Below are 24,579 nucleotides of genomic sequence, written 5' to 3' on the forward strand. Positions count from 1 at the left end.
AGGTTACAAAAAAGTAAAATTTGACAAGGTTATAACTTGAAGAGGGACTTATAGGGTATATGGTCTTTGTGCTGGGCCAGTCAGATTCCCACTGCAGCGAGGGACTTGTCCCAGCTGCTGGGAATGCCGTTGGCAGAAAGCTTTCAGCTGGCAGCCCCTTCGGGGACAGCCTCAGCTGCAGAGAGCTGCCTCGACCAAGGTCACACTCCATCCCAGGTTGGCCCACATCCAATGACAGAGGGATAGAAAGGCCTGCCATCTCAGCCCAACTTGGAACAAATTTAAAGGGCCATTCTAATTCCAGAACTCCCTGTGTGGTCAGCCGAGGCTGTCACTGGACCTGCATCACAGCGAAATATCTGTATATATCCCATAATAAAAATAATGCCACTAATATCTTCCGTTTTCAAGGTTCAGCTTTTATTTGCCAGTTTCTATCTTTGGCAAGATCTATAAGGGTGTTTTATGCAGCAAGAAGCTGCTGGTGCTCGGAACTTTTTCCTGTATCCTTGGCTGAGTTCTGACTAGTTCCCCTAGTCCCTTGCCAGGAATTTTGATTCCTTTTACCTCGCCACCCAAACTTTTGGTTTGACCTCTGACTCTGAGCTTTAAAGTTTGCTTGCTTATTTTGACATCTTATCAGAATCTACTCTTTGGTTTTGTAGTCTGCCTTTATGTGAAATTTCCAATTCTATGGTGACTACCATCAAGGCCTAGCCCCCATGACATAACTATGCACAACTTGACCTCCCTATTTAATTTTAATTCAGCTCTTCCAATTTTCTGCACCTTACCTATCTGTGTCCTCTTTATGATATACAGACCAAAGATAACTAAAAATCAATTGAAATTAAGTTTATTGGGTTTCATAGAATTAGCCTTTACCTTCAAGTACCAGTTTCCGTTCAGATGTGAATGTAGTCCTAACTTTGAAATCTGTGTCAGAATTTTGGCAGAAGGCCATATACTAAGTATCCGTGGTCTCTCCTCTTTAATGCTAGAATGCCGTAAGACAGATACCTAATTAAATAAAAAACATATGATGAATAAAGGAAATGGCATATAGAAGTTTGTTTATATATAGTTAAAAGGACTATGTCCTGGATGAGTAGCCCAACAAATAATTTCAAAATATGACATTTCCTTTGCCTTAAAATGTTTTCAATGTCTAGATAAACCTTAAATTATGTGTTTCACTCTGGTTTCTTTAGCAGATATTTAACCATTACAAATAATATTTATAAAACTGTGACAGGAATACTGTAATACAAACACCCATATAATCCATCCATGAAACCAGCTTAAGAGCTAGAATATTCCTACTACCCATCCTAATCTTTTTCCTCAGACACCACCACTTAAGTGAATCAATTGATCCCCTAAGGAATGATCAAATGATCTCAAATTTGTATCTACCATTTGCTTGTTTATTGACCTATGTTTGTGTCTGTAAACAATGTATCATTTCATCTGCACATATTTGAACTTTATGTATTAATATGTATGAAGTCTTCTATGACTTTCTTTTCTGCTCAACATTATATTCATGAGATTCATCTATGCTGCTGCATGTAGCCGTAGATCATCCAGATATTATTGCTATATAGCATTTCCTGTCAACTCTCTTGTTAATGAACATTAGGGCTAATTTCAGTTTTTTTGCTATTATAAACATTCCTGCCATGAATATTGTTGTGCATGACCCCTGGTGTATACATTATATACAAATATATACCCAGGTATATACATATTCAGCTTTAGTAGATAATGCCAAATTGTATTTGCAAAGTAGTTGTACCAATTGTAACCGTTACTTCAGATCTTTGCTGAAACTTGATATTGTCAGGCTTTAAAATTTTTGCCAATTGGTGGCTGTAAATTGGTAGATCATTGCACTTTTAATGTTCATTTTCTTGAATACTAATGTGATGGAGCATCTTTTCCTAAGTTATTTGGCTGTTCTGATTTGCTCTCTAGGGAAGGGTCTGTTTAAATCTTTTGCCCATTTTTTTGTTTGATGGGTTGTCTTTTTCATGATATATTCTGGACATATAAAGAATATCGGTTGTTTGATGTGTTGCAAATTTCTTTTCTCAGTACAAATTTCTTTTCAGTTTCATCCTGGTGTGCCCTTTGAGGAACAGATGTATTAATTTTAACATAGACAAATCCAGTCTCTTATAGTTTTATGCTCTTTGTTTTTTGTGTAATAAATTCTTCCCAAATCAAGGTCATAATGATAATCTCTTATATTTTCTTCTAAAACATTTTGGTTTTTATTTTTACAGCGAAGTTCTTAATGCATTTGTCTTAGTGCTTTTTATTGGTCTGTAAAGGCAGCTCTGTTATTTATCAAGTTTCCATGTATGTGTGGGTCAATGTTGGGTCTTTATATTCTGTTCTTTTGGTCTGTTTGTCTAATGCTGTGACAATTCCACATTGTCTTAAAGGATTTTAGTAAGTTTTTATTTCTGGTAGGGTAAATTCCCAACTCTTCTTCAGGAGTTAATTGTATTTTTAATCAACAAAATAGTTTATTTCCTTCATTTTTAATAGATCCAAAATTAAACATTACATTGCTTAAGGAAGTAATATTTAAATTCCTCACACAAAGTAAATAGTTAAAAAACTAGACTGGAGATATTTAGGATGTTGAAGCTACTTTGTCCAAAATATAGCATTATTAATCTGGGTAATATAGGCCTTTCCTCTCCTTCAAATTAATAGTTTTGTTTTTTTCAACCACAAACATGTAACATCCATAGTAGGTAGATAATTCACTAAATGATTTCTCATGGCCTCTAACTTACCTTATTTATAGAGAGTTAAATGGGATATTTTTTATTAGCATGCTAAGAGGATATAAAATCTTAATAACAAAACAAGAATATGGGAAATACTACTTGTATATTCTAAATAGCACAAGAAATGTTAAATAGTAAAATCTAACCTGAGTAATCTTTGTTCCACTAATAAATTTCATAGCTGCTGCTGCTTCTTCCTCAGAAACTAGGAGTCCATCTAAATGATTAAGTGTCTTTAATCTGCCAATAACACTCAGCCTTAATGTGGCTGGCTTGGGAAAAATAACAAAAAGTTAATTTTTACAAAATATTACATATGTTATGGCATGGACAGGAGTGCTTCTTCATTCTTTCCCATATGACTCAGAATTATGCATCTTTTATTTTAATGTACATTTGAAAATAACGGCTTAACTTAATTCTTTACATAATAGTCAAAATTAAATTATATTTATGAATTAATCTGTTCTGTTTGGAGGTGGATGGTTCTACTCCTATGAAGGGGGGAAATCCCATAAGCTGTTGGAAAGTGACTGGTGAAAGTGTTCAAAGAACAACTGCAGTGCCTCCTTTTTATCTAGATCAGCCGGCAGCTAGTCAGCTACGAGTGTGATTCAACACGGATCTTCAGCCCTTGACATTTAATTCAGCAACAGGGAGATAGCTGTACTGTGGTCTGCTTTGGCAAAAGAAAAATATCCTTTAACTTTACAGAGCAAAATAGGAGAAATACAACAGTATAAACAGTCATATAGTCAATTGAATAAACCAGTCATGCTTTAAAAGTGTTGCACAGTCTTATATACATTTTTGGAAAGCAAGAAAGGAGGGTTCCTGAAACTATAAACCTGGGGCTTGTTTTAAATATTTGGAGATACACTTAAATAGAATCATTGGGTACTGAAATTTCTTAGCATGAAGCTATGTATTTCTTGATGAGAAAAAAGTGTTCAATTTTTTTTTATAGTAGAACACATCAGGGGAGATGACAAATTTGTTTTCCCCTTAATAGTATGTTTCTTTCCCTGTAATTCTATTATTCTTGTTTCCTTTGCCTTATTACAGTAGAGTTCCAGCACACTGAGCTACATAAACTCTCTGAAGATTTGCAAATGGCAATGACATCTAACACTCTTAAAGCCATAATGCTCTCAAACTATTAGAGATTACAAAAAATTCTGATGTGAAATTACAGCGTTTTTTATAGTAACATTTGATTCATTTGATCACTACAATAAATTTAATTTAAGGAATTCTATTACAACAAAGATAGTTTGCCTATTTCTGGCTATCATTGAATACTAGTGAGAAAATGGCTTTGAAATAACAATAATTGTTTGCTTTTTTATAACATGTCTGTTGCATACCTTTTGCCACGGATTATGTCGGATGTCAAGAGTGAGAAGGCTTGTGGTGTGTTTGCATAATATATTTATTTCATCGCCAGATTTTTTTAGTTGATTCCAGCTCAAGTCTAAGTGCTTCAGTTTCATCAGGCCTCTAAATCCCTCAAGGGTTATCACGTGGTTATGGCTCGCATCCAAATATTCAAGGTTATACTGCAATACATACAAAGGGAAGTGATGCCGAGGGGATATGGTTTGTGTTGATGTAGTTCTTTCCTCTCTGATCCTCTAAGTATCCCACGTGCTCTCGATAATCCTCACAGGAAACCTAAACAGTAGTTACACTGCAGTCGTGGTATCAATGTACTCATGCTCCTGAAGAGCTACGGGTGTTTTATTTTAGTCATTTCCCTTCATTGTCGCTCCATTCACCCTTATAACATAGAGTGGCACTCTTTGTTTTCAGAGAAGAGAAGGCAAAGAAAAACTGGGGAAACAATTTGTCCCCCACAAACAAGGAATTACATGTCTTACTCTTTAGGCTTTTGGTTTATACTACTGAACCCATAGCTAGGTTTAAAAAGGTTTATCTTCAGAGGTAGAAACCACTGAACCTATTCTATGATTTTCTTATTCAAAAGTGCATGCTTTTTAATAATAATTTTGAAAAATCATTAAAGTAATATGTTCTCTGTTGGAAGCTTGGAAACTACAATAAATAGGTACAAAGTAAAAATAGAAAACATATAATTATATTGCTCAGAAAGAATGGCTGAAAACATTGTTTTTTATTATATGGACATATATATTTTTTCTTGTACAAAACAGATTGTATTAGAATTTTGTATCATTTTAACATGTTCACATTATCATTAAATGCTCTTCAAAATTATTTTTAACGATTGCATAATAGTCTAATATGTGAACTATTAGGATTGCTTTAAACATTTTTCTGTGGACATTTAAGTGGCTCCCATTGTTGGCAACCAAAGACCATGATCATGATACTTTAACTGAGAAGCTGATATTTTTTGGAAAGGGCTTTTTAGAAATGGGTGTACTACTTTTAAGGATTTCTATATTGTTAAGACTTTTGATAAATAACTGCCAAATAGTTTTCAAGGAAGTTTGTACCATTTTTTTTTCTTCCAACAGTAGAATATGAGAACACCCATTTCTTTAAATACCTATCAATCCACCTGCCTCATTTTAATTTACATTGTTTATTACCAGTGAAGTCAAACATCTTTCCATTTCTTTATATTAGCCATTTTCAAATTTCTTCTTTGTTTTCATTTATTGTGCTTCATGTCTATGGCCATTTATTTAGCCAGAGCTTCATCTTACTTATTTGTAAGAAGTCTTTAAAACTTTGTTACTTGCATTTGTTGCAAGTAAATTTTTTCATAGGTATACACTAACTTAGACACAGAACAAGAAAGAGATAAAGAGAACTTTAAGAAGATATTTTGCAACATATTTTATGATAAAAATAATATTACTATAGATTAAAAATGAATTGATGTATTTACAGCTTAATTTAAACAATTGTTTGAATTTAGCATAGAATTAGTCATTGCTATAGAATGCATAGTTCATATTGTTGGAATAGCATTATTATAGTGGTTCAGATTTCAGGAGTTGAATGTACAGGTCATTAAAATCTAAACAAATGTTCTGGAAACCAAATAGTGTTACTGACTTTTTATTCCCATGATTAAGCATAAAAAACTATCATTTCTTGAACTAAAGAATATTTGGCAGTAAAAAAGTATTAAGAAACATTCTTTTAAAATTAAATCAATTATACATTTTCTTTAGGCTTTCCTATAGCAACACTTTATGACAGAAGAAAATGAAATAACATTTAATATGCCCAAGAAACTGTAAGCCAAGGATTTTATAGCTAACAAAACTGCCTTTTAAATATAAAAGACGTAGATAAACTATTATTGACTTGCAGTAACTGAAGGGATATTGTTTTCATAAGCCCTTCCTGAGGAATCTATAATAGAATACTTTTCAGACAATCAGAATGTCTAGAGAGATACCAACCTAAGGCCTGATGATGAGAATTAAATATATAGTTACCAATTAACTTCAAGGGAGAGTTGCACAGTGTAAGGCTACATGCTCTGACAAGGTGGATATAGTGTGATGATTTTAGTTATTTTTTAAACTGAGGAGAATGAAGAGAACATACACAGTCATCCTGAGACTACTTTGTGTATCATAGGGGATAAAACAAATGAGTAATTAATTATTAAACATTCTGCCACCTTGTATCCTTGAGCGGTCCTGAAATACCATTTCTCTCTAAAGGAAACTAGGGATTATTGAAGAAATGGCTGATCCCATGCTGCAACAGCAAATGCATAAAATGTGTGTGAAGCATCTTTCATACCAGGTGGCGAAGAAGCTATCAAAGACCACTAGTCATGGCAAAGGGAGCTAACTTTAAGAGGCTGCCCTGGCTGAGGACGAGAGAACTTGAACTTCAACTGGGACAGTCACTGCAATGGATAGACTCTCATCAAACATGTTTAAGTTCCTGCATTCCTAATGATCTTAAAACAAACAAACAAGAAGTAAATTGCTTATCTTTGGGAAATTATAAGGAATCAATTCATTATCTTCAAAACTGGTAAATGCTGATGCTGAACAGGACCCAACTGTAACATGGAGCAGACACTCTGGACACTGGCTTTGCTTTTAGCTCTACTGAAACCCCAGTTACACTCCTTCCAGGACTGGATTAAGGGAAATGGGACTTTGAAAACCCAGGGATGTAATTCCACGCAAATAAAAATCACTCATCCTCTGGTGCGAGCCTCAGAAAATTCTATTTCTCGTGATATGGTAAGGACTCCACCCCCAGCAGTCAGTGGGGAAAGGGGTACCCCATTCCACTGGTAACAGAACCACACATGTAATTAGTTTTGTTATATAGTATATAACAGGAAAGCAGAAGCCAGACAAGATCCAAACTGATGTGCATATGAGCATTACTGTACTTTCCCGTGAACTATGAGAAGGCAAACACAGGTCAAACAAGAACTATGCATGTGACACTCAGGTAGAAAGGACAAGGCCGAGAGGAAAAGAAATCACATGGATAATGGACAGACGGGAAGAATTCACACTATTAGATGTGAAATAGTAAGAGCAGAATAAAATGGAAACGACACTATCTAGAGGATATACATTTTTTAAAGTCTTAGATATTTTTATTTTTAAAAAATGTTTTTATTGATTTTTAGAGAAAGAGAGAGAGGGAGAAGGGAGAGATAGATAGAAACATTGATGAGCTGCCTCCTGCATGCCCCCTACTGGGGATTGAGCCTGCAGCCCAGGCCTGTGCCCCGACCTGGAATTGAACCCACGGCCTCTTGGTGCAAGCTCTGATGCTCAACCACTGAGCACACAGCCGGACTCCAAAGGATATTTTTAAAAGTCTGGAATAATTTTAATAAACTTATTTTAAAGTAGCTAGAAATCAGATATGACCACAGGTATATACTTGCTTTGCAAATGGAATCTAAATCTAAGACCTATTTTAGAGAAAGTAACATAGTATAGGGTATGTGTGTTTTGTTCCTGATCTGGGCTATATAATCTTGAATATGGTATATATGAGGCCATAATTACAAACATAATTTATCCATTAAATTAATAATTCTGTTTTACTTAAATAATTTCAAAAGAATAGTTCTTACCAAGTGGTATACATCATCTAAACAGGTAAATTCATTAAAGCTGATATTAAGTTTTCGAAGTCCTGTTAACTTGGAGAGATCTCTTAGTTTACTCAAGCTGTTTCCATGTAGATTCAGACTCTGAAGTAAAATAAAGTATAAATTTAAAAATAAGACAGATCATACTCTACACCATAATTACTTAAATAACATTAAGATTGAGCCAATAAGAAAAAAATCTAATGTATTATTTTAGAAGGTATAGTTTATAAAACATCATTGGATCTGGTTCTTGTTTAATTTGATTTTCTGCTTGGTCCCAGTTTATCAATAATTTCTTAAAATTCTTTTAAGAAAATAGTTAAATATATTGTTGAGATATTTATTAGGGCGTATATATTTCTTAGGCTAGCCAGTGAACACTGTAGTCCCTAAAGATTTTGGGTATTAGCTAGGAAACCTCACGAGAGAGAGGATGGCAAGGATATACCTTGGCCATGGGAAACTGAGGGCACTGGACTAAAGGAGGAAGGCTGAGTGAGGGTGCTGACGTCGGAGGACAGAACATCAAAGAAGGAGATGGAAGAGTGGCTAAGACCATTTCTATATCAGAATTTGGCCCAGACTTCCCTGTTCATTTGTCCGGAACTACATAAAAATGAATTTTATTATATATTTTTATATTTGGGGGAGACCCCAATGTCTACGTATCTTTCTGTCTTTACACCATTGTGAATGGTATCAAGTGAAGATTATATTTATGCATAGTCTACAAAATGAACATTGGCAAAAGAAAAATATTAATAGTTTACCACAGTATTCACAATAAATGGATATTATGATAAAATCAGGTGTCTACCTCCCAATCCTCTTTATTTACAATCTAATACGCTATTATATATACCATGGACATGGCTAAATTCTTGGCAGGGAGAAACAGCTAAATGCCAAATAGTTGTCAAAACTTAGCTAAAATAGTTAAGAGGGGCCAATTTATGCAGACTAGTTTATTCTGCAGGTGACATATAGGCATCACTAGTTTATTCTGCAGATGACATATAGGCATCACTAGTTTATTCTGCAGATGACATAAAGGCATCATCCATGGTAAGCTCTACAGATACCTTACACTTAACATGCTCGTAACTGAATTCATCATCTTCCGTATAGATTTGCCTGGTAGTTATGTTGTCAATCCTGATTAAGAGTTTTGCTGCCTGGCTCAGCAGTTGAGCGTCGACCTAGGATCCAGGCGATCGGGGTTCGATTCCCGGTCAGGGCACATGCCCGGGTTGGGGGCTCGATCAATGACTCTCTCATCATTGATGTTTCTATCTCTCTCTCTCCCTCTCCTTTCCTCTCTCTGAAATCAATAAAGATATATTTAAAAAAAAAAGTTTCGCTGCCTAACAGATATTGTTGATCATCCCCTTTCCCTCTTTTCCACGTTCATTTGTCTCTAGAAATGTTTCTCAAACCAATCACTCCATACCACCACCACCAGCAGTGCCTTAGTTCAGACTATTGGTTGTCCTTTGGACTGCTACAATAGTGTTTACTGATTCCCACACCACCAGTCTGACTTCAGTTAAATCTAACCACAAGCTGCCAAAGTTAGTCTTTACAGAGAGCCTGTTCCTTAAAGAATCTAAAATTTTTAATTTGTCTTCTAAAATCCATCCTAATGTGGCTATAATTTCCTACTCTTCCACCTACAGCTTCATGGTGCTTCCTTGTATTCCAACCTACACCTCTGCCTTCTACCAGTATACACCCTATGTTCTAGTACGTTGAATTTCTCAGTGTTCCCTGGAGACAACATGCCCTTTCAAAACCATGTACCTATGGGTAGAGTATTTCCTCTGCCTGGAAGATGTAAACAACTAAATTTCTCATATCCTTCAAAAACCTGCATAAAACTCACCTCTTTCTGTGGAACTCTCCCAGCAACTCCAAGCTTCCTATATTTTTTACATATCTGTCTCCTCCACTAAAATGATGTTCTTGATGCAGGAAAAATAATTTCTTCATTTTGAACCCCCAATACTTACCTCATTGCCTAAAACATAGCAAATGCTCAGTAAATGCTAGATGAGTAAATCATTGCAAAAGCCAGACTATAACTGACAACCCTAATTTTTACTATTTAATTGTGCTGTAAGAGGATATAGAATTGTATGTTACAAATCTGGGGTTTTCTATACATTTTATTTATTTTTATGTATGTTTTCATAAAACTCAATCAAATGGGGAACACTGAAAAGAAAATAAGAGGTATGTACCTGAACTTTTCTTATAGTAGTGGCACAAAGGAAGGAAAACTAACGATGTACTGTCTAAACTTTCTTGTAATATCTAGTATTCTTACTAGAAGCGCTAGAAAGTTAGCTGGCTTTTAAGCAGTATAAGCAAATTGAAGATGAGAAACCCCTCCATTCGTCTGTTGTGGGTGTTGATCAATCAGTGCATTCAGGCTCAGGTCATAGCAGGCCCAGGTATTCTGAAATTGTGTTCCCCCACCCCCCCCGCCTTGGCTTTTCATCTTAGAAACCAAACATAATAAAAAGACCTACTTTCTGTTGTAGTTTTAAACTTTTATTTAATCCCGTTAAGCCCTCAGGAATACATATTATAGAGTTTTAATCCAGTCAGAACACTTATTATACCTTTCATTACTAAGGCTTTACTATCAAAAATTTATTGCTCAAATATGAAATCTTGATGTTACAGTGCAGAAACTAATTTCTCCATACTCTCAGCTAGAAGATCGCTCCTCCTGTCATCACTGTACTGCACATTTACGAAGAAGATGGTATTATTGCCATTACATTGTGAAGATTTCCTTCCTCTCTAAGAATAACTGGTTAGGTAGGGACTTACTCTCTTTGAGATTTGGTGGATGCTAACAATGCACTTTCACCAAAGCAATCCCTAAACTTCTTGAAAAAGATGTTTTCTGAATATTTTCAGAAGCAGACTTAAAACTATTAACTTCACTTACTATTTTAAAGAATAATTTTGCATTCTCCTTTTGTTTCACACAGTCACTTGAGAAAAAAGTTGTCATCACAAACAATGGATCTAGAAGTGTCACAATGGAGCAATGTAATTGACTTAGAAGATAGTAAAAATCAATGCAATGTACAGATCATGTATCAAAGAAATGTACACTTGAAACCTATATAATCTTATTAACCAATGTCACCCCAATACATTTAATACAAACAATAACAAATCACTTCTGAATTTTTATGTGTATCTCAGCTTTCAGAGCAAACATAGAAAGACAGTGTTGTATAAGAATAACTTGTCTTCTCAAGTATTCTTATGAATTTATCAATCAAATGTCAGTTCTGCAGGTTCAAGTAAACAACCCACTTTCTCTGTAAGAACCACTTGCTGTTTATGAAGACATTTTTTTTTTAGCAGGTTGCTAATGAATATCTCATGTGTGCCAGGTATTGTGCTAGATAAACGGTAGAGCTGATCCATACAGTGTTTGAGTCAATTAGAAAAAAGGCACTCTTTCCTTAAGACATTTTTTTTCCAGGTTTTAGAAAATTGTCACAATATGCCACTTTTGTTAATACAAGAAATTTTACCACAGCCCGGGCGGGTGTGGCTCAGGGGTTGAGCATCGACCTAGGATCCAGGCGATCGGGGTTCGATTCCCAGTCAGGGCACGTGCCCGGGTTGTGGGCTAGGCAGCCGATCAATGACTCTCATCATTGATATTTCTATCTCTCTCTCTCCCTCTCCTTTCCTCTCTCTGAAATCAATAAAGATATATTTTTTTTTAAAAAAAGAAACTTTACCACAGGTTGTCAGAAAATTGTTGTAGTAAACATACTACTTTATGATTTAAAAGGTGCCCCTCTTGTGCAATGCATACTGCCCAGTCTTATATTGCCCTGGTCCTGGGATGTACGTGATTAAGAGCCACCACAGCCTCTGCCTCTGTGGAATTTAGTGTCTTGGAAGGATACCCAGCATAGAACAAAGGAATACGACGTAGACTCAGGCAAGAGAAGACTTTAATGCTTAAGTATATATCTAAAATATGTGTGGCACTTCACTGAGAGAAGGGTGTCTGGGGAGAACATTCCATGCAGAAAGACTAACAAGTTCAGAGGCTCTGTGTTGGCTGCAAGCAGAATGCATTTCAGAAACAGGAAGGAGGCTGAGCACAGAGAGCTAAAGGGAGAGTAATATGAAGAGTCTGGAAAGGTAGCTGAGGGACCAGGCCATGCAAAACTTTATAAGCCATAGAAAAGATTTTGGTTTTATTTTAAAACAATGGAAAATCATTTGAGGATGTCAAGTACAAGTCGTGAGGGGTGACAAATGTGCCATGATCAGATTTACATTTTGAAGGTATTACTCTGGCTTCAACATGGAGAATGAGTTGGGGGTTCACAGTGGAAGCAGGACAGACGTCTGTTGCCTAGCTCTGGGAGGCACCCCCTCCACCTTTTACTGTGCTATATTGAATTATATAATGAATGGCATCCAAAGAACTCATTAACCATGCACATTAATATGCCATGCACGGTGCCTCCTGGAGTTGGGCAACGGTGCGATGGTAGAAGGAACTGGTAGAAGGCTATGGCAGTCGTCTAGGCCAGAGATAAAGGTAGTTTGTATAGAATGGTAGCAGAGATGAAATGGACAGATCTGAAAGTCAAGATAAGGAGGGAGGCTTAAGGAGGTAGAATTGCCATAGTAAAAGTAAGTCATTTCAATAAGTTAATTCAATTCTGTTGACTAATTTTGTAAAGGTAATGCTCCTATATTTTGTGTTAATTAATCCTGGAAACTGGTTTGAAATCTATCTGTCTTCATCTTAATAATTTAAGGAGAGTTCATTTGCTACTCAGGAATAAAATCCCTTGCAAACTAGCAGGATACCTCTAGACCTACACTGTCTTGTATGGTAGCCACTAGTCACATGTAGCTATTGAGCACCTGAAATGTGAGTAGTCTGAATTGGGATTTGTATAAACTATACTCTGGAACTCAGACTTATTATGAAACTATCTGATTAATGAATCTTAATATCAATTGCATGTTGAAATGGTAATATTTTGGGTATGTTGGATTAACTAAAATATATTACTGAAATTAACCTTGCCTTTTAATTATTTATTTATTTATTATTTATTGATTTTCAAGAGAGGGAGAGGGAGAAAGAGAGAGATTGATTTGTTTTACTTATTTATGTATTAATTGGTTGATTCTTCTATGTGCTCTGAGGATTAAACCTGCAACCTTGGTATATCAGGATGATGCTCTAACCAACTGAGCCACCTGGGCAGGGCCAGTTTTTAAAAAACTTTTAAAATGTGGCTAACAGAAAATTTAAAGTTACATATGTGGTTACTATTATATTACTACCAGAAAACACAGATCTAGTCCACAGAGAAAGAAAGGGTTGGGCACTTTTGAATTTGACAGAAGGATGCCTGGCATCTTCAGATAGGTGGTGTAATATCTTTAAATTTCATGATAGATTCTGATTCCAAATTCAAGGCTCTTGTCCCAAAATTTTATCAACATAATACTTACCACAATATTACTGTATATGCTAGTCTTGGCAAGGGAAAGTATTGTTTTATCATCCAAACTAATAAGTTTTGGTTTGGGCTTGATTCTAGGGTCCATTTTTATAACTTCATCATCAAATTTCAATTCCTGAGACAATACTGATCCTTCTGAAAATTTTTTGCTTTCTTCTAGAATAACATTGTTGAATGAAGAAAATAAAGATTGAGCCTTGACCTAAAAAATTTATTAAAAATATTGAAAATTTTGTTGCTGTATTTATCATTTTGAAAAAGAAATAAGCTATCTAGAAAATGTAAGTTTTTTCAGTTCTATAGTAATATTGATGATGATCAGGATTACATTAGGAAATGTATGAGAGTACGTTAAAATTGTGGGCTAAGAATAGGTGTAGGGTATTCATCCCCTCCCACTAAAGATTTCTTAAAACTAGCAAAAAATAATTTAAAAAATTTTATAACGATGGATAGAGCACCAACAAAAAACTAGAAATTGTGAGACATAAATCAGAAGGGACTGAACTGACAGAAATAGGAGCAGAAATGTAACCTCTAGCCAAAATATATGCAGGAGATAACCACTTCGAAGGGCAGGTCCAGAGAAACTTGGTGTTCAGAGTGTTGAAGTAAAATAGCAGGAGTATGCTCCAGGTAATTAGTAATCAGGTAATTAGGTAATTATGGTAAGAATTACGTATGGGTGAACAAGAACAACATGAGCACACAGAAAGGCTCTAGAAAAAAACAAAATGGTCTATAAGAGAGTTTTCAAAAATCTGGGAGAATAAAGCATCTATAATAGAATAAAGCATCTACTATAGAAAAAATAGGGCAAACACTTCAAAGTTGAAGTGAAAACAATAAATGAAAAAAAAGTTCAATAAATGCTTTGAAAAACCAAATGGATATGGCAGCAGATCAAATCAGCAACATGGAAGCTAATACTGCAAAATCTTCCAGAACACTGAATTTTAAAAATGAAGACGTAAAATATGAAAGAAAAAAATTACAAGATATGGATGATCTATTCAGAATTCCAATGTTTAATTAATAAAGGTTCCAGGGGCTTTGACAGAAAACAGAAGAGAGGAAATAATCAAGGAGTTAAGAGAAGAAAACTTCCCTGGAGTGAAGAAAGAACTGAATTTTCAGATTGCAAGAGCTCATGAAGCAGCCAGCAGAAGAAAGATGGAGTTGGTGTCTTTGCTGACGTCACTGAATAGTCACAACCGTCAGGAACTGCCCACCTCTCAGCTTCTTCTTATTTTAGTTTCTTCTATATACTGTTTGTCTGGGTTTCTGTGTCTTTTGCTGAAAACATACTTGACTATTACAATCCCATTTATAATAACAATATAAAATATGAATGCCCAGAACTATACTTAACAAGAACTCAGACCTATATAAAGAAAACTGTAAGAGAGGACTTGAGTAAGTGGAATAACTTATCATGTTCCTGGATGGGAGGCCCAATACTGCAAAGTATTCATTTTGCCCTAAATTAAGTTTTAAAATCAAATTCTAATAGGATTTTAAAAACAGAACTTAATAAGCTGATTCTAAATTTTATTTAGAAAAGAAGATGCTCAAGAGTAGCCATGAATTCTTTTTTAAATGAGTTGGCAGAGGAAGGGAATTTGCCCCATCACTTATCAAAACATATCATCAAGGTTGTGATAACCAAAATAATGTGGTAGGGGATCCAACATTAGACAAGGAGATGAATGGAACAGACAGATCTATAAATAGACCCCTTGTATGTGAAAATAATTTTAACAATAAAGATGGTATTTTAAAGCAGGGCAGAAAAGATGATGCTTGTCAAGTAGCTATTCATTTTTAAGAAAAAATTATGATAACCCTATGTACCTCACACAATATAAAATGATACCTAGATGGAACTAAAAAGCTAAAAGTTTTAGAACAACCTATATAAGACTTGGAAGAAAATAAAGAATATTTATATAAGCCTTCTGAAATAGACATCAAATTCAGAATACATACTAGAAAAGACAGAGAAAAAATCTGACTTAAAAATTAATGTGTAAATTACAAATTAAAATGACAAGTTTTATTGATATGAGTAAAATTACAATATAAGTGAGAGAAAATATTTGGAACATGTAGGCACAATAAAGGATTAATATCCAGAATGCATATAAGAATTTTTCCAATCAGTATGAAAACAATAGAGTCCAACAGAAAATGGTCAAAGGCTATAACAGGTGATTCATAAAACTATAAATAATCTATAACACATGAAAGAATAAAATATCCTTTTTTGCCCATCAGAATGAGGGGGGAAAAAAGATTGATAATATCTTGTGTTGGTAAAGATGCAAAGAAACAAATGCTGTCATACACTGTTGGAAATTTGTAAAATGGTAAAAGCTTTCTGGAGAGTGCTGGCAAAACCTATCAAAATTGAAAATAACTATCCATATTCTTCTTCAAATCTATGCTGCAGAGAAACATCCATATCTGTGTAAAGATGTGTCTATAATGATGGTCACTGAAATATTGCTTCGAATAGTAATAAAACTGAGAGCAACCTATGTTTCATCAACAGGTAAGTCAATAAATAAGAGTATTACTGAATGGCATGCACCTACCAAAAGAATGAGGCATAGACTTCTATGTCCTGAAGAGAAAATATGCCCCAAATATATTGTTAAAGGCAAAAATCTTCACAGAATACTTAGAACATCTTACAATGTAGAATGGTATGTGTTGTTATATATGTCAATGCACAGAAAAAGTTTGCAAACAAACCCACAAAGATGTTAACTGTGGATGCCTCATGAAAGGGAGTGGGGATGAAGTGAAAGCAGATTTTCATGTTTATTCTATATTCTTCAATACTCTTCAAAATGAAACATAATATACTTTTTTGATTCTTAGATAGATTAATAAACAACAAATTCAGTAAGTTCCAACTACTGTATTAAGTTAGTATTGGGTTTGAATCTTTCCAGTGGGACTTCAGCCATATGCTACTCGTGTAATATATTGGCACAATTAAAAATGATTTGTTTTTAAATTTAAGTATATATACATATGTATAAAATAAATTTGATATAACATTATTAGACTTCAAATTAATGTTCTTTTCTCATTTAAGTAAATCCTAGTTTTAAAAATACATTCATACCACTGTAATATACTCAAATTCAACGATGTATTCTGGCAAAACAAGGTCATGATCAAAGATGAACCACTTGCACTGCCGAAAGCTGCAATCACAGTTTCTTTGTCCCACTATTGAATCTAGAGTAAAATCAGAAACAAAAACAGGCAAAACAAACTCTTCAAAATGAAACATTATATACTTTTTTGATTCTTATATAGATTAATAAACAACAAATTCAATAAGTTCCAACTACTGTATTAAGTTAGTGTTTTGTTTTGTTTTCTTATATATTCCCACACTGCCTAGATAGCTTGTTAATTCTATAAACACTTACTAGTTGCCCTTTTACTACATAGATTAGTGGGGTTTACTTTTATTCATATTATTTCCCCTTTCATACTTTTTCCCTTTTCTATTCAATATGTGACCACATAATTTTGACAAATGTATTACTTTAAAACCTTTGTTGTTAAGAGATGGGTGGGTTTTATCTGAAATACATATTATACATCATATATAATACATATATAAGATTATATGTCTGTAAAATATAAAATTGTACAAAATAAAATATTTGCACACACACATATAAATGACATTGAAGTAGGGGACAGAAAAATGGAAGCTCATTAATAGTTAGGAATATTTTTTTTTTGTAGAAAAGTTTGCAAACTACTTTAAGTAGAGGTTAAATTATAAGCAACTGTATTAAATACAAACATTTTGTATTCATAAAGATGATTATGCTAAGTGAAATAAGCCAGTCAGAGAAAGACAAGTACCACATGATCTCATTCATGTGGAATGTAATAAACAAAATAAACTGATGACCAAAATAGATCCAGAGACAGACGCATGGAACAGACTGAGGGATCTCAGAGGGAAGGTGGGGGTGGAGGAGTGGGTGGGGAGAGATTAATCAAAGAACTTATATGCTTATATTCATAACCCATGGACACAGACATTGTTATGGGGAAGGCCTGGGGGTGGGGTGGATGCAGGGTGGAAGGGATTAATGGGGGAAAAAAGGGACCATCTGTAATACTTTCAACAGTAAAGATAAAGTAAAAAAAAGATGAAAGCACATTTCTCTTTATGGCAGACATACTTAGTATACATTTTCGAGGAACGAACACTGAATTAAGCATTGGATAGTTGGCTTGACTGATGGAGTCCTGTTCACGAGCCTGACCACTCTGGCCAAGGAAAGCCTTTGTAATGAGGAGGATGCCTAAGTTGAAAAAAAAAATCACTTTTAACAATAATTCATTTTAGTAATTTTCCAATATCACTTTCCTTATTGGCCCCAGACTTGACTGTATGTTCTGTAAAGGCAGAGATCCCGGCTGTCTTGTTGCCACTGGATAGCACATAGCACATTGCTGGATCCAAAGGAGGAGCTCAGTAAATACTAGTTGAATAAACGAAATGGTTATAAAAGGGGAGCCCTGTGATTGTATCAAGCAAAGCTTTATAGAAAAGAAAGAACCCAGTAATTTAGCAATGCTTTTATTAAGTAACTTAAAATAAGAAATCTGTTGTTCTTAATGTTAGCTAATGTAAAAATCCACCTGTGGCTTAGAGCATAGGAGACATTCAGCAAAGGCCTCCTGAGGGGAAGGATAAACACCTCCTTCTCCTTGAGATGTTAGGGAACCTTGAGATCCACTATACCCCAAGGATCTCCAGGAGCCACTGGATTCTTAGAGTAACTTCTAATTACTGTGCAGGAAACATACAGAAGACTTTTTAAAAAACCATGGATAAGTTATAAAATGTTAATTGGTAGAAACTCATTGCTTTGGAAAGCATATTTCAGAAGGATATAGAAAAACACCGTAGGTGTTTCTTAGGGTGGGAATGGAGACGAATGAGAAAAAAGAATTAAGTCGTTTTTTCAAATAAAGAATCCTTTCTAGATTCAATAATCTCAGTTTTCTGATTATTATTAACTGAATGAAAGACTACAAAACACACATAGGTCATCTTAGCAGAGCTATAGTCTGGAACCCAGAATATCACTCACATAAGTAAGTTAACCAAATTTCTGACTGTTCAATCTTCAGGAGGCTGGAGAGTTGAGACCAGAAAATAGGCGTCCCTTACCCGAGACCTGATCAGTTCTCCTCATTATATATTCTTTGGTACTGTCCATTAATACCACATCTTTGTAGCTCTTAGGATAACTGTAATTTTACATTTATTTGCATAATCATTAATGTTTGTAAGCACCATAAAGGAGAAACTGTGTCTAGTTTGCACTGACTTTCCCTGTCACCTACCAAGTGCCTAACACCCACCCAGTAAGCATCTGCTAAGTACCGGGGGGGGGGGGCTGAAGAATGAACAGCGGGAGGGGGTCAGGCAAGAGGGGACATGATGAGCGGTTCTTTTTCCCTAATCTGCAGGTACCAGGGAACCTCTTCTAGAGGTGTCCTACGAACTAGGTTATGTACTTTTATTTACATATATTCAAGATGCAAATAAAGTTCTGATGACTGAAGAAATTAATATCAAAAGTTTATCTTTAAAAAGACAACATAAAGCAATCTATATACTTTGCAATGGGTCTTTAGCCAATTTTGGATTTATAACCAGATTTTCTTTTCAGCTTATATTTTTATAATTAAGGACAAATAAGGCCTGTCTTCCTGACTGCTCTATATGATGGTGATTGCATAAATGGGCCAAGTTCTCTTTTCTCTTTCCTATGAATTTGGGGTGTGCGGGGTATGTGTGTATGTGTATAATATATATATTTATATGTATGTATAAATATATATATTTATATGTATGTATAAATATATGTATGTATATATAAAGCTTATTTATTTTAAGATGCAATGAACAAAAGCAGACTGTGAAAAGTGTTTATATCACATAGGTTGGATTAAATATGAGTAACAAATGAGTCTTATCCTATTAATGCTGACACATAATAATCATTCAGTAATATTTATTGACAACCTGACTAAGAGATGAGAAAGTCATGTACCACTACACTGGTAACTACTAACTAAAATGGGTTTCAGAAAATCTTCCAGGTTGATAAAACCAAGTATCAAAAATGTTATGAAAATGACTTTAAAGACTTAGAATTTAAAAGTTTGGAAGTAGTGCATAATTGTATTACCATGTCTAAAGAGCTCATTGTCAAAAGAGTTTTTCTTCTCATTCTTGTACTTTTGCTGTAGAAATTCAATTCTGGGACACTCACACATACTTAGGCTGTTAGCAAGAATAACAGCTTCTTTTCTGAGAGGCAGCTGTAATGAAAAAACAAAGGCAGTATTTTTACAAAATTGACAGTGCTTCAACTTCAATATTGTGGGTTTATTATTTTACGTTTATATTTCTGGTTAAAAAAAAAATGCAGACCAGACCCAGACTCACTGAAAAGAGGTAGATAACCTTCAGGAACTGGTCCAAGAACCTTTTTGATAAATTTTAATAATACATTTTACTTGAATATTTCCAAAATATTATCATTTCAATATGTATAATCAATATAAGAAATTACAGTCTTGTTTTCTGTACCATGTCTTCAAAAATTTTAAACTTAGAGCACATCTCAGTTCTGAGTGGTGGCATTTCAAACGCTAAGCCATCACATGTGGGTAGTGGCTACTGTACTGGACAGAGCAGTGCAGAGGACCGCTGCGGGGCTGAGAGATGTTGCGTCTCCTTTGGGAGATGCAGGAGTTAAAGCACTAGCACAACGTCTGGCAGAAAACACCCAGAAATGTTAGTCCCATCCTCCCCCCACCCTCTGTACCCATGATGGTTCATAGTTCTTGGCAATGACCCTGAGCTCTGCACTCTGCCGACTAAAGCCCTCAATCCCACCTCCTCCGTTTCTCTTCCAGGAGGTGAGTGAGGGCACTCTGGCACACCACCCTGCTGAAGCCACATGGTCTCTGGCCTGAGCTGCTGTTAGCACCTCCTGCATATAGTGCCCTTGTCATTTGCTCCTACTCCCTCCAATCCATTCTCCACTGAGCAGCTGGGAGGCTTTTTCTTTTTTTTTTGGTCATTTTAAAAATTGTGGTGAAAAATATGTTAAAAGCTACCATTTTAACCATTTTTAAACGTACAATTCATGGGCATTAAGTACAGTGCAACCACCACCACTACCCATTTCCAGAACTTTTCACCATCCCAAAGAGAAGCTCTGTACCCACCAAGCAATGGCTTCTTATTCCCCAGCTCTCCCACCCCACTGGTGACCCCTATTCCACTTTCTGTCTCTACCAATGTGCCTATTCTAGGTACCTTCTGTAAGTGGAATCATATAGTATTGATGTCTGGCTTCTTTCACATACATAATGTTTTCAAGGTTCATTCATGTGGTAGCATGTATCAGAATTTCACTACTTTTTATGGCTGATTAATACTGTGTTATAAATATATACATTGTGTTTACCCATTCATTTGTCGATGGACATTTGGGTTGTTTCTACTTTTTGTCTCTTGTCAATAATGATGTTAGGAACATTGATATGCGAGAACTTTTTATGCATATCTCACTAAATCCTAACTACAACTCTGTGAAGTAGGTACTATTATCATCTTTATTTTGCAGATAGGAAGAAACAGGCACAGCGAGGGGAAGTCCCATAGCTGGTGCGTGGGGAAGCAGGATTCAAACACAGCACTGCTTTCCTTTTATGCGCGCCACGGTGTGAGGAGGGCTAGGGAACACTGCTGCCCTACAGCTGCCTCCGCAAGAGGGCGAGGACTGAGAAAGGCTGACGATACCGTGGCGCTCAGGAGTGGCCAGGAACAGAGCAGCGTCGGCACCCGGGTAGGGACAGTGAAGCAGAGAGTGAAGAAGTGGTGGCAGTAAAAGGAAAGAGAAAGACCGGATGACAGCTAGAAAGCACAGCAGTTAAGTGAATGTATGTATTTTCTCAAGATGGAGAGGACCTTGGACAGTTGAAAACAGGTTAAAGAAATAGATTTCAAGATGTCAACAAAAGGATCACAACATAAAAAATAAGATGCCAGATCAATGGACTTAGTCTTGTACAATCCAAAGAATGAGGATGCTATGCTTCTACCATGGCACTTAGCTTTCTGTGAAACAGAGGCTGCTGCGCACACATGCGGACAAGAGCCCTGAGAGGCAAGCCAGGCTTGGCCAGCGGCAGCGCTCTGCTGCCAGGAGGACAGCGTGGCTCTGGGGCGCTTCGTGCTACCTTGCTTGTTTCACTGTCATTGAATCCTCTTTCAAGGATCTGTAGCAGGTGCTTTTTCTTCACTGTAACTTCAGGATCAAAAACATAGAAGAGGCATTCCAGCATCTTTCGATAGCTCCTCAAGAATAGACACAAAAAGGGAAAAAATGTGAGAGCCGATTTTTAATAAGCTTACCCATAAATAAGAAGATTGCCCAGGATATATCCCAATTACATTGGATGCTCCAGTGTCATTATTAAACCTCCACTCCCCCTCAGTATCCAAAAAAGCCCAAATGTGGGTAAACTAGGAGGTCATCATGGTCAAAGATGATGCATGGAAAGGAAATATTTACTAAGAAGGTACATTTTCAATCTTGTAAACTTTTAAAGCAGAAAGACATTTTTACAAAATAAAATCTGGCATTTAAAAAAAATGTTCCTTATGGAATTTAACTTCTTACTCTGAATCATGCATATCTTCATTGTCCAAAAATGTTTGGAATTTATCTTCAAATTTTAGTCTCAGAATACGGTTGTTAACTTTGATGACACGTTTTACTTTCACTCCTGTAATACCATATGTTCTGAAGTCCCATGAACAAAAACGTGATAGAATTAATTCATAGCAGGAATTAAACCTATATGAGGATACAGGATACATACACAGAAAATAACAGATTTTCCTTAAAATGCTGAAGAACAAAAGTTACATATAATAGTTATATCCCACATTTTATGTTTTTCCCCCTAAATATATATTGTCATATAGGAACCATTATGGTTCAAACTGGGCACACTTATTCAATCAATAAAAGAGATGCTAAACTTTGAAACATAAAATTAATAGTTCTTTTATTATTATGGATTTATGCTGGCTGAAAGATGTATTAGTAGAGCAGTCCTGCGTTTCTGAAGCTCTTTCTCTTTTGGCTTCAGTAAAACTACATGTTTCTTGTCTCCTGCACCTTGGGTGCTGCTTCATGGTTTTCTTCGCTGCTGCTGTTTCCTCTGACAGACTCTTGAAAGTTGGGTGGCTCCAGGACTAAGTCTTTGGCTCTCTGGTTCCCATGCACACTATGCCTAGGTAATTTCATCTGGTCCTTTGGCAATATACAATACAAAATATTACACACACACACACACACACACACATCTTCCAACATTTTATTTCTAGACTTTTTCTCTACTCAACTTATCTGGATAATACCTATGCCAGATATATCCAGCTACCTACTTGATATGCTCCCTCGCATATGTAATAGGCCTCTCAAACTTAACCAATGCCTGCCCCTAAACCTGTTCCTCTTGAGTGTTTTCTATCTCAGTATATGGTACCACCATGTGACTAGTAGCTTAGGTTAAGACCCCAGGAATAAACCTTGCCTCCTCTCTTCTTCACCAATATCTAATTCCTCAGCAAGTCCATTTGGCCCTGCATCTAAAATACATCCTGAATATGACCCTATTTTATCATCGCCACTGTGATTAGCCTACTCCAAATCACCATCATCTCTCGGTGGGACTACTGCGATAACTTCGTAACTAGGGATACAGACGTGAAAGAGGCAGGGTTCCTGCTGTCATGGAGCCTATATTACAAGGGAGTTGGACAAAACAATATAATAAGACGTAAATAAAATAATTTCTAAACTGATAAGTGCCTTGAAGAAACAAGAGGTTTGAGATAAGGAATAGAGTGGGGGCTACTTAAGAAAGATCTTGGGTAAGATCTTTCAGAGAAGATATTTGAGCTAAGAATTTGAGGAGGAGGAGAAGGGGTGGGCCATGTGAAGATCTCTAAGCTGCTCTCTGCTGCCCTCATCTGGCCATGATCACAATAATTCTGGCCCTGTCTTGAAGTCTCACAGAATTTAGATTAAGATGAGATTTTAAAATGGATCAATTTGAATTTTGAGCATTGCCTTTTTCACTAGCACAGACTGAACCAGTGCCGCCAGGAGCTGCCCAATTACTCCTCCCTTAGAAGTGAGAAGTGAGCTGCCCAAACCAATTCCAGAAGAGCTCACAGCCTGATAGAGGAGGCAAATGTGTAGTGTTCCTATCCAGCACAATGCTGCCAACTAGTTTGGAGGTCCGGCCAAACAGCCACATTATTATGTGGAGTGGGAAAACTGCAGGCTACAGTGAGAGACAAAGGAGGACACTACATAATGATAAAAGGAGCAGTCCAACAAGAGGATATATTTGATAAACATTTATGCACCCAACACAGGAGCATTTAAATATGTAAATCAAATCTTGATGCATATAAAAGGAGAGATTGATAGTAATACAGTCATAGTAGGGGATTTTAACACCCCATTGACATCAATTGATAGGTCTTCAAGACAGAAAATCAACAAGGAAATAGTGGCCTTAAATTACACACTAGATCAGATAGATTTAATTGATATCTTCAGAATATTTTACCCAAAAGCAGCAGAATATACATTTTTTTCAAGTGTCCATGGAACATGGAACATTTTTTAGGATAGACCCAAGTCTCAATAAATTTAAGAAGATTGAAATGATATCAAGCATCTTCTCTGACCATAATGATATGAATCTATAAATCAACCTCAAGAAGCAGCTGAGAAAACAAAGTGATGGAGGCTAAATAACATGTTATTCAACAATGAATGGGTTTACAATGAGGTCAAGGAAGAAATCAAAAGATAGCTTGAAACAAATGAAAATGAGAACATACCCATTCCAAATCTATGGGACATGGCGAAAGCAGTCCTAAGAGGGAAATTCAGAGCATTACTGACCTACCTCAGGAAACAAGAAAAAACTTAAATAAACAATCTTACTTTACACTTAAAGGAACTGGGGGGAAAAATAATAAACAAAGCCCAAAGTG

At 35.7% G+C, this 24,579-nt stretch overlaps 1 protein-coding gene across 1 annotated transcript in view; it reads right to left on the minus strand.

The window, feature by feature from the left end:
• The window catches only part of LRRC9 (leucine rich repeat containing 9), an 89,237-nt gene that overhangs the window by 37,530 nt on the left and 27,128 nt on the right, over positions 1 to 24,579 (minus strand). Inside the window, exons 11-20 of the mRNA XM_087820109.1 lie at positions 22,178 to 22,354; positions 21,735 to 21,852; positions 19,670 to 19,802; positions 17,645 to 17,767; positions 16,558 to 16,673; positions 13,411 to 13,623; positions 7,867 to 7,986; positions 4,172 to 4,363; positions 2,951 to 3,076; positions 886 to 1,020 (exon numbers count right to left, since the gene is read on the minus strand). Coding sequence (XP_087676235.1) covers positions 886 to 1,020; positions 2,951 to 3,076; positions 4,172 to 4,363; positions 7,867 to 7,986; positions 13,411 to 13,623; positions 16,558 to 16,673; positions 17,645 to 17,767; positions 19,670 to 19,802; positions 21,735 to 21,852; positions 22,178 to 22,354 — 1,453 coding nt within the window. The remainder of the gene's footprint in view (positions 1 to 885; positions 1,021 to 2,950; positions 3,077 to 4,171; positions 4,364 to 7,866; positions 7,987 to 13,410; positions 13,624 to 16,557; positions 16,674 to 17,644; positions 17,768 to 19,669; positions 19,803 to 21,734; positions 21,853 to 22,177; positions 22,355 to 24,579) is intronic.

This window comes from Miniopterus natalensis, chromosome 1, assembly GCF_054644295.1.
Source record: "Miniopterus natalensis isolate mMinNat1 chromosome 1, mMinNat1.hap1, whole genome shotgun sequence".
Taxonomy (NCBI): domain Eukaryota; kingdom Metazoa; phylum Chordata; class Mammalia; order Chiroptera; family Miniopteridae; genus Miniopterus; species Miniopterus natalensis.